The 13,875-nt window shown below is 44.8% G+C and overlaps 1 protein-coding gene across 1 annotated transcript; it reads right to left on the reverse strand.

Annotated features, from left to right (window-relative positions):
- leng8 (leukocyte receptor cluster (LRC) member 8) lies at positions 1-8,848 on the reverse strand. The gene is made up of 15 exons (XM_054741364.2): positions 8,575-8,848; positions 7,450-7,582; positions 7,236-7,367; positions 6,027-6,101; positions 5,514-5,925; positions 5,202-5,373; positions 4,944-5,114; positions 4,606-4,851; positions 4,354-4,518; positions 3,987-4,278; positions 915-1,016; positions 764-832; positions 564-693; positions 267-474; positions 1-186 (listed from the first exon to the last, which is right to left on the reverse strand). Exons 1-15 carry the CDS (start codon positions 8,613-8,615, stop codon positions 24-26), a joined length of 2,511 nt encoding a protein of 836 aa, XP_054597339.2. The 5' UTR covers positions 8,616-8,848; the 3' UTR covers positions 1-23.
- Positions 8,849-13,875: the final 5,027 nt, after the last annotated feature.

Here is a 13,875-nt window from a genome sequence, read left to right on the forward strand (position 1 = left end):
ACTGAGCTACCCCCCCACGCCCCTCAGGAAGCAGCCAAAGAGGCTGTGCTGGTTTTGCAGTCTATCTTTTGTGGGTCAGAAGGGGTGAAGGTGACACCTAGACCGATTAAAAAGGTCATACAGGAGTCTAAACACGGGAAGCCCAGGGTATTCTGCACACACTGCACTGGCAGGTCAGGCCTGAATCTGGAGAGGGAGGAAGGAAAATGCCTGGATTAGCACAAAACACTTCAGATGATGAGAACGCTTTCTGGAGCGTAGCTTACGTTTTGACTATTGCCCGAAGAGCGACTTTTCGTTCTCTCTCTACAAACTTGTCAATGAGATAGGAAGCCATGCGCGGGGCTTCCTGGTAGAGCTTAAAGAAACGCTGATAGTTCCCCAACGCCCAGGCAGCGCGGAGCGCAAGAGCGTGGGCCACGCACTCATCCCGCCGCAGCGCTGGGGTCAAATAAACCAACTCGGTGATGAGGTCTGAAGGGAAAGACGGACAGCCAACATGAAACCACTTCAAAGGACTTCCTGCTTTTCTAAGGACCTCCGACACAAAGCTCAAGGCTCACCTCCAGAGTTTTTAGTAAAGATGTAATATAATAATCTATAAGCTGTGAACTCTCCAATGTTCTCGGAGGGATTGTCCTTGTAGAGGGCCTTCAGCTGCGTCTGGCACTGGTTGAACTCCTCGTGGTCTCCCTGAAAACAACATTCGGTTAGAAACGATAAAATAATGCTACGGCTATGATCGCACAACAGCACGAGTCACCTTTTCCAGGGCAATGCGAGCATGACACTCGTACACTTCCACTGTGAAGTCGGTACGAACCCCTTGGACCTAGAAAATGAATGAATACAAAATTAGCACAAACACCAAAGAGAACCGCGTTAGCCAGGTGGATAAAAACACCAACACCAACCGTGAGGTCCTGACGTATGGACTTCATCTGCTCACAGGCGTAAGCGTAGTCCTGGTGGGTTTTCCAGTGGGCCTTCACCGCCTGCAGAGACTTCCTGAGCACCTGCAGTGAAAAGCCAAATCAAGTAATGGAACTTCTTGCTCTGCCTTTTATTTGTGAGCAATGTGAACAGACAACACCCCCTCCCCAAAAAAGGAACACCACTTTGAGTCGATAAACAAAAATCCTGGGATTTCCGAAGTACTGCGATAAATGATCTGCCTCAGCTGGCAGCGCGTTACCGAACCAACCCGACAAGCTTCTAATCAGAGAAACAACCAAGAGAGAATCAGCAGCCGCCTGCGGTCTTAGAAAACATTAACCTCTCTTCTAAGATCCAATTAGTGTTGATATAAACCAAACAAATCAAATAAGACATGTGGCTGAAAGTACGAAGGTTTGGTAAAAACTAGGAATGAGCGAGTACACCACCATCTGTATCTGTACTCACTGGGTAGGCCTATCAGGATCTGCTCTGGAGTGGTTCTCCTCTTATCTCTCGGAGCGCTACTTTTCTGTGGCCGTCTCCAAGTTTAGGTCCTCCACCACCTCTCTTACCCATGGTGTCCCACAAGGTTCTGTGCTGGGGCCTCTACTCTTCCTCCTCTATCCGCTTCCTCTTCAGCTCATCCTGAGCTCCTTCAAAGGAATCTCCTACCATCTTTATGCAGATGACATCTAACTGTACATCTCCTTTAAGCCCCATGATTCAATTCAATTCAAAAATCCTTTATTAATCCCAGAGGGAAATTGATTTAAGATGTCTGTGAGACATGATGAGATGTCTAAGCTGCAGCTGTTACACACCTGCTTAGACTCTATCAAAACCTGGATGGCTGGGAGCTTTCTTCAGCTGAATGAAGATCAGACTGAGATCCTCATCTGTGCCCCAGACAAGCTGGTTCCCAAAGTCAGAGACTCTCTTGGTCAGCTTGCTTCCCACACCAAACCTTCTGTCAGGAATCTTGGCGTGACCTTTGACCCAGCTCTCACCCTGGATTCTCATGTCAGTTCTCTTGTTGGCTCTTCCTTCTTCCATCTCAGGAACGTTGCTAAGCTGAGTCCCATTCTGTCCCGCTCTGAACTTGAGACAGTTCTCCACACCTTCATCTCCTCACGCTTAGACTACTGTAACTCTCTTTTCACGTGTCTGAGCAGAACCTCCCTGAACCGTCTACAGGTGGTTCAGAACGCCTGTGCTCGGCTTCTGACCAAGTCCTCCAAACACACCCACATCACCCCGCTTCTCCTCCAGCTTCACTGGCTTCCAGTCAACTTCAGGGTTCATTTCTAGATCCTGGTTCTGGTCTATAGGGCCTTACATGGACAAGCACCATCTTACATTGGTGATCTTCTTAGTACCTACACCCCAGCAGGTCCCTGAGGTCCGGTGATCAAAGCCTACTGGTTGTGCAGCACCAGGCTAAAGGTCAAAGGAGACAGATTATTTGCTGCTGTGGCCCCCAGACTCTGGACCTCTCTCCCCCTGAGCCTGAGATCAGTGGACTCAGTGGTCTCCTTTAAAAAGCAGCTGAAGACTCACCTGTTCAAACTGGCTTTTGTATGACCTTCTTCACCACTCTCTCTTTATTCTGCTCTCCCCACCTATTCCACCTTCCTCAGGATCCACTGATTTCCCTCTTTCCTGTTCACTCTCGCTCTTTCTCAACTTTTTTTAATCACAATTGTCTATTTTTGCTCATTTTAAATATATTTTTAAACATTTTCTAAATGCTTTTTTATATTTTTTGTTTTTGTGAAGCGCCTCGTGATTTTTATCTTGAGAGGTGCTATAGAAATGATCTTTTCTTCTTCTTCTACTCGGAGTGGGCGTGGCATAACCTGGAAGTGGGTGTGGTTTACATCAATACATTATTTTAAGTCTGAAATTGATATGGATTGATCAGAAGTTGCTATGTGTGTTCATTTAAAACTATTTACAGAGCAGCCTCAGAACTGAGATTAAATAGTTTTGATCACAATAGTTAAGGAACCATTACAGAACAAGTTTTTCAGTAAAATCAGAACATTAATCAGGGTTTCCCCCAGAAAATAAGGTAAGCCTGGGGGATTCTGCAGTCGGGGGGGGGGGGGGGGGGGGGGGGGTGTTCCACATGTTCCGCTGCTGTTTCTCACCAGTATCAGCTGATGGAGGACTCTACTTTCGCTGTGCCGTTCGTGTCAGCTGACACGATAGGGTCGGGGAGGGGGGCATGACACTTAGCCTGGCAGGTCGCCAGGCTTATAAAGCGCTGGGGGAAACCCTGATTAATATTGTTTAAGTGCATGAATTAATACATCTGAACTCATGCAGTAGGAACTAGGAAATATGAAATACTAGAAATAGGCAACTTTTTTATTTTAATTTGATTAAACAGATTTTTTTTTAAACGTTCTTGGCATTTGTGTGAGAGAGCGAGAGAGAGCAAGAGAGAGAGACACGGACGACCGGAGGCAGTGACCGACGCAGCACGAGCCGTTTTCAGCTCCGTCTTGTCAAATGCACCACGTATGTTACGAAAAAATTAACTTTAGATGTTCAACCGAAAGAGGCGAGCTGAGGAAAACCTAGGGAGTTCTGAAGAAACGTGAGCAACAGTGAAGCAATCACAGAGATCCGTTACTGTCTGTGTGTGCGTGCGTGGATGGGCCGGACGGACTGAGCTCCTGGCTGCAGAGTTTTGTGTGTAGGGAGGGGCAGGTGCTCTATGACTGGCCAATCACAGAGCACGAAGACAGTCAGGATTTTCCTTCAGCACGATTACTGATATTTACGAGTTTTACTCGTTTCATACTCGTATTCGTCAAAAATGCTTTATCCGTACCGGATACTCGTCTGAAACGAGCATCCGGCTCAACCCTAGTAAAAACCCTCTTTAGACCCAAGAGGACAACAGAGAACCTTCATCTACATGAATAAAATGTCACCTGAATCAAAATAAGTGACCTAAACGGATTACATTCAGTCTTAAAACTGTGTGGCTGATGACCAAAAACCATCTGATGAAGCTGTCAACTAAAAAATAAAACTACCTGGACGGGGCGCACAGTAGATGAATCGGGGGCACAGGTGAGCCTCAGGTAGGGCTTTGTGATGTCCTGACACGACCCCACGATGGGACAGTCCTCCCAGCTCAGGTTCTCCTGAGTTCCATTAGGGAGGTCCACAGTACTGATGGACAGAACCAGTGGTTCTGAGCGAAGCTGCTTGTGGAAACGGGCCGCTCTGTTCTGCTTCTTGGCCTCCCTGTTGGGATCGTGGAAATCCAAACCGGCATTCCCTCCTTTCCTCTTCTTAACAGCGGAATTAGAATCCTCCATATTTCTGAAAGATAAACACAAATCTTGTTTCCCACTCGTGAAAATCAGCAGCAGATGATTCAAATCTTTTAGTATTTACCGCCTTCCTCTGTTGGATTTTCCTCCTCTTCCTCGCCCTCTCTCACCACCCCCACGTGCTCTATCCCGATCGCCCCCGCGACCGCGTCCTCCTTTCTGATTTCGCCTCGACGGCTGAGGCTGTAGGTCACTGGAGATGCTGCTGTCCGAGTGTGAGCCGGAGTCACTGAAAGGGTAGACGATAACGCTGTAGACACAAATCCACCCGATGCCCAAAAGAGTCCAAACAAAAGGGGCGGGATCTGAACCGTACCTGCGCCGGTGTCTTTGGTTGCTGCGGTCTCGGTGTCGGCTGTGTGAAGGCGACGGGGAGCGTGAGGAGGATCGGGATGAACTAGAAGATGGACTCCTCTGAGAGAAAATGTTCCTGTAGTGGCCCAATCTGTGTCCGATACCTCTGCCTCGAGCGGCGGCTGCTGCACCTCCACCACGGCCAACTGAATTATCCGACGCTCGCTGGGGAGGAACAGCTTCCCATCTAGACTGCTTCAACTTAAATCTACAGAAAAACAACAACGTTAAACGACAGACATCCTATGAAGGACGACCCAAAACGATCAACTTTCCATCAGTTATCTCTCTCAGACTCACTCTGGTAACGGCTCACGGGTCCAGTCTATGGTGTAGGCAGAACCATCCTTTAGCCGCTCCTGCAGGACTTCCTTCAGCACCTTCTCTGTCCGATCTTTGTCCTCCTCCGTCTCACAGGCTGTGAAACAGCGCTGCACATATTCCTTCATGGCTTGGGGCCAGTCTTGGGGTCTGGAGACCAAGAATTTGAAGTCAAAAAAGTTTAAAACAGCACGAGGAACATTTAAAAGGACGTAGGGTTGACATGTTGGTTCTCACCGTGTCTGAGCACCTCCAGGAGCAGCACCGGCCGCAGCTGGAGACAAAGGTGTCTGATTTAACCCTGGGGGCTGCTCGTTTGGTGGGAAAGCCTGGTTGGGAGCTGGGGCACACTGAACCTGATAGGGCCTCTTGGAAATGTTAAACTTCACGGGAGCCACCCCTGGTGCCTCTACAAGTGTTGAAACAAACTTTTATTTTCTTAACAAGTTGAAAAGGATAAAAGCAACGACTAGCATTAGCAGCTAGGAGAAATGAGGCTCTTAAATAAAATGTTTAACACACAAAACGAGCAAAAACAGCTAATCTTACGTTTCATGCGGTGCCAGAGCTGCTGGCCCTGTTTCTGGTTTTTGTTGGTCTCTCCCCGGCCCAGTCCTGGTAAGTACTGGTTCTGCAGCTGCTGGGAGTTGTTCTGAGAGGACTGGTAGTTGTTTTGGAAACCCTGAGTGTAGTTTGGTCTTCCCGGGGAATGGTTGTAGACTTGCATTTGACTGGGGTCACTGGTTGGGTACGTCATGGTGTTGTTGGTGTTGTAAGCGTTTTGTGAAGTTGGAGGGTGATACTGGGAATTGGGTGGAGGGGGGATGGTTGGGGGTGGGGGAGGTGGGGGGTTCTCTGGGGTTGTTGGGCTCTGGGGTGGTTGTGGAGCAGCAGGTGGAGGTGGTTGAGGTTGGGAAGTGTAGCTGGGGGTCTGGTCTTCCATTCCAGGCACCGGGGGAGGCTGTGAAAAACAGGATTTGAACATTACAAGAGAATGAGCACCAAAATGTCTACTCATGCTGACAAATAACTTAGTTACTACTTATTCCTGATGCTGTGTACCTGGCTGGAAGTTGGAGTTCCTGGATATGGTCCTGGTGAGACACCATACTGACTTGGTGGATATGCAGCTCCATACTGGAAGTAAGTAAAAACTAGATATAATTTATGTTTAACTGTAAATGACTTTAATAGGAATCTGACACTAATGTGTGCACATATAAGGCAATACCAACAACAACAAAATCGAACTCGTTATGCAAAGTTCGTTTCAGTTTTACGGGAATGTTATTGTTTTTGGGGAAAGCTTGGGCCCGCTGTACACACATGCTCAATCCCGATGACTGCCCCTTTCTGCTGCCTCGTTTAGAGGTGCAGCAGCTGTAAACCAATAATAATAATAATAATCCGTTGGCTCAGAGGATGGCTGTCAGAGCTGGAAGGAGCCACAGAAATGTGGCTCAGAACGGCCCATCTGTTTTCAACAACAAAAACTAATTTAGGAACTTTCATGTTCAACAAAAACAGAATTTTATTGAACCAATAAGAATTTATGAAAACGCAATCAAGCCCAAAAGTCAGGACAAACACTCAACAGTAATAAAATGTTTCCAAATAAATCTATTTGGGGCGACGGTGGCACAGGAGTTAAGTGCTCGCCCCGTAATCGTATGGTTGCAGGTTCGAGCCCCACTCAGTCTGTCGCTGTCGTTGTGTCCTTGGGCAAGACACTTAACCCACGTTGCCTGCTGGTGGTGGTCGGAGGGACTGGTGGCGCCAGTGCTCGGCAGCCTCGCCTCTGTCAGTGCGCCCCAGGGCAGCTGTGGCTACATCGTAGCTCATCCCCACCAGTGTGTGAATGTGTGTGTGAATGGATGAATGACTGTTTGTGTTGTAAAGCGCCTTGGGGGGTTCCAGGACTCTAGAAGGTGCTAAATCAAATACAGGCCATTTATTCCTAGCAATGTTGTGAAATAACCAGCTCAGCAGCCTAGTGGTACGAGTGTCTGCCCTGGGAGATTGGGCTTCAAATCCCGGTCGGGTCCTTCCAAAGACCTTAAAAATGTGACCCAATGCCTCAGCTATAAAAGGTTGGACTGAGGCGTTAAACCACCAAATAGTTCCCGAGCAGGGACGTGTCTGCAGCTCACCGCTGCCCAAGGCGATGGGTCAAATGCGGAGGACAAATTTCACCACACACCAGTGTGAGACAACTGATGGGACTCCAATCTTTAAATTCTGACGGCGATAATGTGTTATTTGTAAACTTACAGGTCCCATGGGATAGTAGTAGTTGTAGGGGTATGTGTAACCAGGATAATGCTGCGGAGTTTGCTGGTACCATGGATAATATTGCTGCTGGGAAATGGCTGCAGAGTCTGCTCCAGGCTGAAACTGGGCTGTCTGTAAGTACAAACATATAAACCTTTTCAGTGATACGAGAACAAAGAAAATAGCCTAAATATGAACCAATAGAAACACAGACCTCTGCTGTGGCTCTGTTGTCTTGTGCAGACTTAGAAGAGGACTGGTTCTTGTTGATAGATGCAAGCGCTTGTCTTGCTTTCTCCCATTCTGGATTTTCATGGGCATGGCTGTCTCCAGAAGGCCCATAAGGCCTGAGATCAATGTAAGAAAACACATCATGGTTGCTTTAGGGACTACTTTGAAAATTATAATAAAAAAGAGCAAAAAAGTCATAAAGATTATAGGAAATCTCCCTTAAGCATTTATGTCCTATAATACTTTTACACAAAGTGTTTCATCTGGCTGCAATTATTTGAGACAAACGTAATAATTTGCCATCATCTTTAAATAAAAATGATCCAATTCCATTTGGTTCGTCGTTTAAGGGCACATTATTAAAAATTTAGCGGCATCACACCTGTTCTGAGCGAAACATTAACTTAGGATGATTTACTTTTATTATGTGAACTAAATGTTAAAATATTCCACCCCACCCATCCCTTGATTAACTCGTATGCTGACATTTACATTATTATTTTTATTCTCATACTAAAACCACAATCAGTAAATAGTTTGGGGTTCAATTATTTTGTTGCCCGTTTCTTGCGTCATTCGGCGTTTATTTTTAGCTCTATGTAAAAATAAATACGTAAGAAAAAGCGCTTCTTATGTTCAGGTCATATAATATAATACGTCCACAACAACTCGTAAAAGAGGCTAATAGTTCCACTACATCAAGACCTTTTAAAATAATTTAAACGAAACATTTTAGCTAGGTGAACTCGTCTGTACATTTAGCAAACCTACCGTTTTTCTCATCGTACATAATTGACACATTAAATAGATGACATTAACACGAGTAATCGTTCGTGTCGTGTCTCGGGGCCACCTCTATCACACAGAGACCGTTTAAAATGATATTCACGGTTCTTATTTTGAAGAAAACCACCAGCTAACGTCTTTAGCTTTCTACTCGCTTCAGCGGCCTGCTCGCCGTAAGCTAGCAGGCCTAGCTTGTCTACACCCATCTGAACTGGTGTTTTGTGCAATAGGTTGAAACTGACATGTCAAATATATATATAAAACATACAATATTACCTCTAATTAATTACATTTAATACCAGAATGTAAGGGGGTGAATTACCAGTTTCCTGTAGGGGTTGCTTGGGCCGTGTTGGCCGCCATTTCACTACAGGTTAGCGTCTGAACACTAACGCCAGGAAAGTTGCCAGTTAACTGGCTAAAGAAAAACTAGCCTGTTAGCTCCAACGTAAAGGGTAAACAAGAGTTAACCCAAATCAACCTGTATAATTTACAAAACCGACAACCAACGCACCAATAATTCCATACACCTAAACAAAGAAAAGTATTTTAACACACATCAATGCTAGTGCAATGGTAAGATAAAATAGTCAGCATTTCAATATTTGCTTCTTCTTCGACGCCGAGCTTCCTCTAACCGTCCGTCCGGACTACAGGGATACAAAATGGCTGACGAGCGAGAACGGCCAAGTTCTGTGGTGGAGACTTTATTTCCTGGGTAATGTTTGTCAGGCAAAGTTGACGTTTACACGCGGCTCCCGCTACCTGATCCACCTTCTACCCATCAGTTTTTAACTTTATGGTCAACTCGGAGCTCTTCTGACCTGTTTTTGTGTCTGCAATGCAGAAAAGGGCGGGTTTGTATTGCCTACAAGAATTTACCCAGGGCAAAAATTACAAAGTACACCACATATAAAAATCTACTTGATCTCTGATGTTTAGGACAGCACTAGAGACTGTCCAGTAGAAAGACAGCGCAGATTTGTACAGAAAATGTACATTTACATGTTAAATGGCCACCAAGACATGATAGCAAGAACTTATGTATTATTTGCAACATCTTATCAAAAAGTTTATCCAGTTTTTTGTTTTCACATGGAGATTATATATATATACACACACACACATGTATTGAACCTGTCTTATCTTGTGCAGGTTGGAGATCCCAGCAGCAAACAAACACGTCAGGGTCCGCAGTCCATCACAGGACACCAAATTAGGCATATTTATGGTCACTGTGTGCATGTTCCTGGACTGTGGAGGGAAGCTAGAGTATACAGATGGGCACAGGGAGAACAAACAAACAGATAAAGTTCTGCATAGTTAAAACTTAAAGAGCAAGTCACCCCCAAATCAACTTTTTTTTCTGATAAACTATATAAATGTGTGTCTAATCGTGCTGCAGGCACGTGTAGGCAATAGTTTTGCACTTAAGTGCATTTTAGTTAAAGTTATCATTTTCTGCCTAAAACTGTCAGTGTTGTGCCGTTGTCAGGTAAAAACTCGGCACTGCAGTTGAATTTAAATCTGCCATCGCTACTGGCTAAGAGGTACCCTAGAACGTTAGCTGGTACCATATGATGTCACAATGGCTGTGTCTCAATTCAGGGTCTGCATCCTTCGAAGGACCCAGCCTACTCGGCCGACGTGGGCTGGGTCCTCCGTCGGCCGAGTTGACCAGATGTTAACGGCTGTGAATTTGGACAGGCCTAGCCTTCATGAATTCCCGCCCCTCCCTCGGCAAACGTTCCTTCGCCTGGCAACCGTGGAACCGCTGAGCAGAAGGGAGAAGGAACTTTAAACGATGGAGCTCGAAGTTTTATTTAGCTTTTTAATCATTTCCTTGACTGTTGGAGAGCGAATTCAGAGAAAATACTTTCGACAAGCTGAGCCTGACCAAAGATGTGATAATAATTTTTAATACTTTCTAAGGGTCTTCATTTGACCAAAACCGATTTGTCACCTTTTAAGACTTTTCAAGACCCAGCGGATACCCTGTAATGTTAAACAATTCTCATTTGTAAACCAAAATAAAATTCAAGAGTTTAATGCAGAACAGATTTTATTTAGATATTTCTTTTATATGTACATGTTTAATCTTCCTTAACCATTTTTTTTCTAGCAAAGTAAACAGCCTGTCAAAATTCTCCCTTCTCTCCTGTGCCCTCTGCTGCTCTGCCTCCCTCTGCAGCCACAAGTCCTCCCTGATCAGCTCCAGAAGCTGGTCATCGCTGTCACCTTCCCCTGGATGCCCATTTTCTCCAGAATAGTCTTAACAAACATGTAAGAAAAGAAACAGGAAGAGAAAAGAGAACAACGGGTTATTCCCTTCATGTTTTCGCAGAAAAAAATAAACTCAAACGACAGTTTTTAAAATATGAGATGTTATTGTACCTCCATGCCACAGCCGCCGAATACTTTGCTCCGGTGATCATGTGGTCCATCTTCGCCCTAAGCTTAATAAATTCCCTGGTTTTCTCTTTTGTACCTAAAATGCAAACTCCCATTAAAATCAGGGGGAAAACGTAACGGGAGAAGTGCGACACCGAGCGGCCGAACATACGAGCCGAGACCGCAATACAAGCACTTACTGTAACATTTCTAACTAAAATAACGTTCATGTATCACAAAAAGCTATTAACCTAACAGTTTTCAAGTTTATACTGACATTTATATGCGCAATCCCCTCCGACAGCTCCCGCTTCACTGTCCGCCATTGTTTTTAAAAGTTCTATGTCCAGCCCGCAAGGCATCTTGGGAAATGTAAACCACTGAAGGATACACCGGACCCATCCTTCATACAGGCGAAAAGAAGGCCAAATTCGTCGACCGCATTTGAAGGAGTCGTCGAATTGGGACAGGCCTGGTCGCGGCGCTGTGACGTAACCGGCCGACGAATCCGGCCGACGAAGGATGCAGACCCTGAATTGAGCCACAGCCTATGTCGTTGTGGGCCTGTGTGTGTGTGTATTTGTTAGTGGCTCCGCCCTCTCGGTCTGCTAAGCAGCAATTTTTGTTACATTTTTCAAACAGGAAGTGGAAGTGGAGTAAGACTCTGGTAGGAGGTGACTTGCTAGCAAGCTACCCCCTACAAGAAATTTACTCCACTCCCACTTCCTGTTTGAAAAATGTAACAAATGTTGTTGCCTGGCAGACCGAGAGGGCGGAGCCACTAACAAATACACACAAAAAGGCTCGCAACGACATTGTGACATCATAATGTACCAGCTAACGTCACTGTGTACCTCTTAGCCAATCGCGGTATCAGATTTAAATTCAAATGTAGTTTTGGGTTTTTACCTGACTGACAACACTGACAGTTTTAGGCAGAATATTTAAATTTTAACTAAGAGTTACTAAAGTGCAAAATGACTGACTACATGTGTCTGCAGCATGAATAGACACACATTTATATACCAGCAAAAAAAAAAAAAGTTGATTGGTGGTGACTTGCTCTTTAAACTTGAGACCACCACACCACAATGAAGCCTGCTGCCGAAATTGCCCAGAAAAGTCAGAGCTTTGCTGTGCAAGCACAAACAGCTGTAAAATGTCCCACGTTTGGATTTGGGCTGGTTTGACTTCACTCCTTCAGCATTTATTTTTATTGTCTTCAAGATCTATAGGTCTTCTGGAGATCCCAGTTTCCTCTTTGCCTTCCTGCGAATCCTACAGCTGCAGGATGTCTGTTTGTGAGTATGTGTGTGTGTGGATCCCAGTGAGGGAAGGGGAGTCATTTCCTGTCAGTCTCTCCCACCAGAATCCCCCGAACACTCAAGTCAACAGATGCTTACAACCATTGCTGAATCATTTCGATGTCATTTGCTTCAAAAAGCAACAAGACACAAGTGTATTCTTGTGTTTTTGTTCCTATTCATGTACAGTCGGATCGTGGGAGAACACCTTGTTCGTGTCATTTTCTGTTTCTCCGAGTGACTGACAGCATGTGCATGCAGGATGATGACTATCTCGCTCACATTGTCTTTTCAGCTTCATCATCACACAAGTATGCGAAGCATTTTGTTCTAACAAATTACATAATGACTCAACACCCTGCACCATTGTCTGAATACTCAGATATTCAGTTTTTTTAACTGAAGGAAGGAAAGTACATATATGGGGTCCCGGATAAACATCCTAATATGTCGGCCCACATCCACGTTCTCTTCAGGATTCCTGACTGACTCTGTGGTAAACATGTTTAGCTTTATGAAGTAATCGTGCTGCTGCCGCCCTTTTAAAATACGATGATGTGAACTAGGTGGAGCCTTGTAAAGGGGTTTGATTTCAGCAACTGCGTTCCATAAATGTCAACATAATTACATCCTCTTTTAAACTCCAACCCTTGGTAACAGTTCTGAGAGTAATTAAAAGCGTTTGCTGTGCTCGTGTTGCCCAATCAGAGTGACAGGATCGCAGAGAAGCTGCCGCTGAGGCTTTCTACTTGCCAGCAATTTCAGGACTTTTGCAATCCTTGGAACATTTTTCATTCAAATAACTTATTTTATTTTTTTTACATGCAATTCTGCTAAATTTACCCTCCCTGGCTGTTTATGACATTCACTGGAGTAATTAAAGCAGGAAATGCTTCATCCTCTTTTATAAAAGCAGTGAAAGAGAAAGAAATAGAGGAAAACTTTAGTGTTAAAGTAGAAATATGACTTTTTTTCTTAAGTGAAATAGTTCTATGGCCAATAACGACATGTTTATTATTGTTTTTGCACTAAATCATTCTCACGTAGAGACTTCAGCAGCTTTATTCTTGACATTTTCAGTACCTTCCAGAATGAGCCCTTTCAGGGCTCTGTCACTTTAACAAAACAAGCTGGAGCTAGCCACGCCCACCCATCGTCTGCTTAAGCCTAATTTATACTTCCCGTCTGCGAGGGTGCGAACACACACAATGCCGTTATTTGTCGGTGCAAGGGCTCTTCTTCGACAGGCTGGAAGAGGGTGATGGAAACATGCCCAACTTATTTAATATCCAGCAAAAGCGACAAAGACTCCACGCTTCTGATTGGTCAGGTCGTCACTTCCTTTAAATTTGTCAACAGCAGCGCATTGCCTATTCAAAAAAGAGAGCTGAACATATTTAGAGACAGATGGAGCAGATTGAAGATTGTCTCGCGGAACAAAGTTTAAAAATATGAAAGTATTTACTTGTGACTGAAGGAGTAGCAGCAAGCGTTTTATCCGTGAACGGAAGTGATGGGAAATATCAGTTTAGAGGTTTCAACTGCATGAAGATGAGGAGGAGAATGTGGGACAAGTTTGTCTGTGTTAAAAAGTCTCTGAAATACGTTAAAACTACATAAAGAAAATAGTAAATACACCATCTTGGACAGGACACATGACCATTTTGGTGAAAGAACTTCACAGAAAAATGCTACGCTATACTTTACAACACCCCCCAGGTGACGGAGAAGTCTGAAGGGAAAAAAATCTTCATCAATGTGTCTGCACAGCTCCCCACTCAAGCTGACAGAGAAGTATAAATCAGGCTTTAGGCTGCTATAAGCTTAGAAGCTCTGATATCTGGGAGGAGCTCCGAGTAGAGCTGCTGTTCCTCTTGCACATGAGAGGTGGTTTTATGCTCAAATGCTGGTGGTGGTCGGAGGGGCCG

This window comes from Nothobranchius furzeri, chromosome 5 (assembly GCF_043380555.1).
Source record: "Nothobranchius furzeri strain GRZ-AD chromosome 5, NfurGRZ-RIMD1, whole genome shotgun sequence".
In the NCBI taxonomy this organism is placed as follows: domain Eukaryota; kingdom Metazoa; phylum Chordata; class Actinopteri; order Cyprinodontiformes; family Nothobranchiidae; genus Nothobranchius; species Nothobranchius furzeri.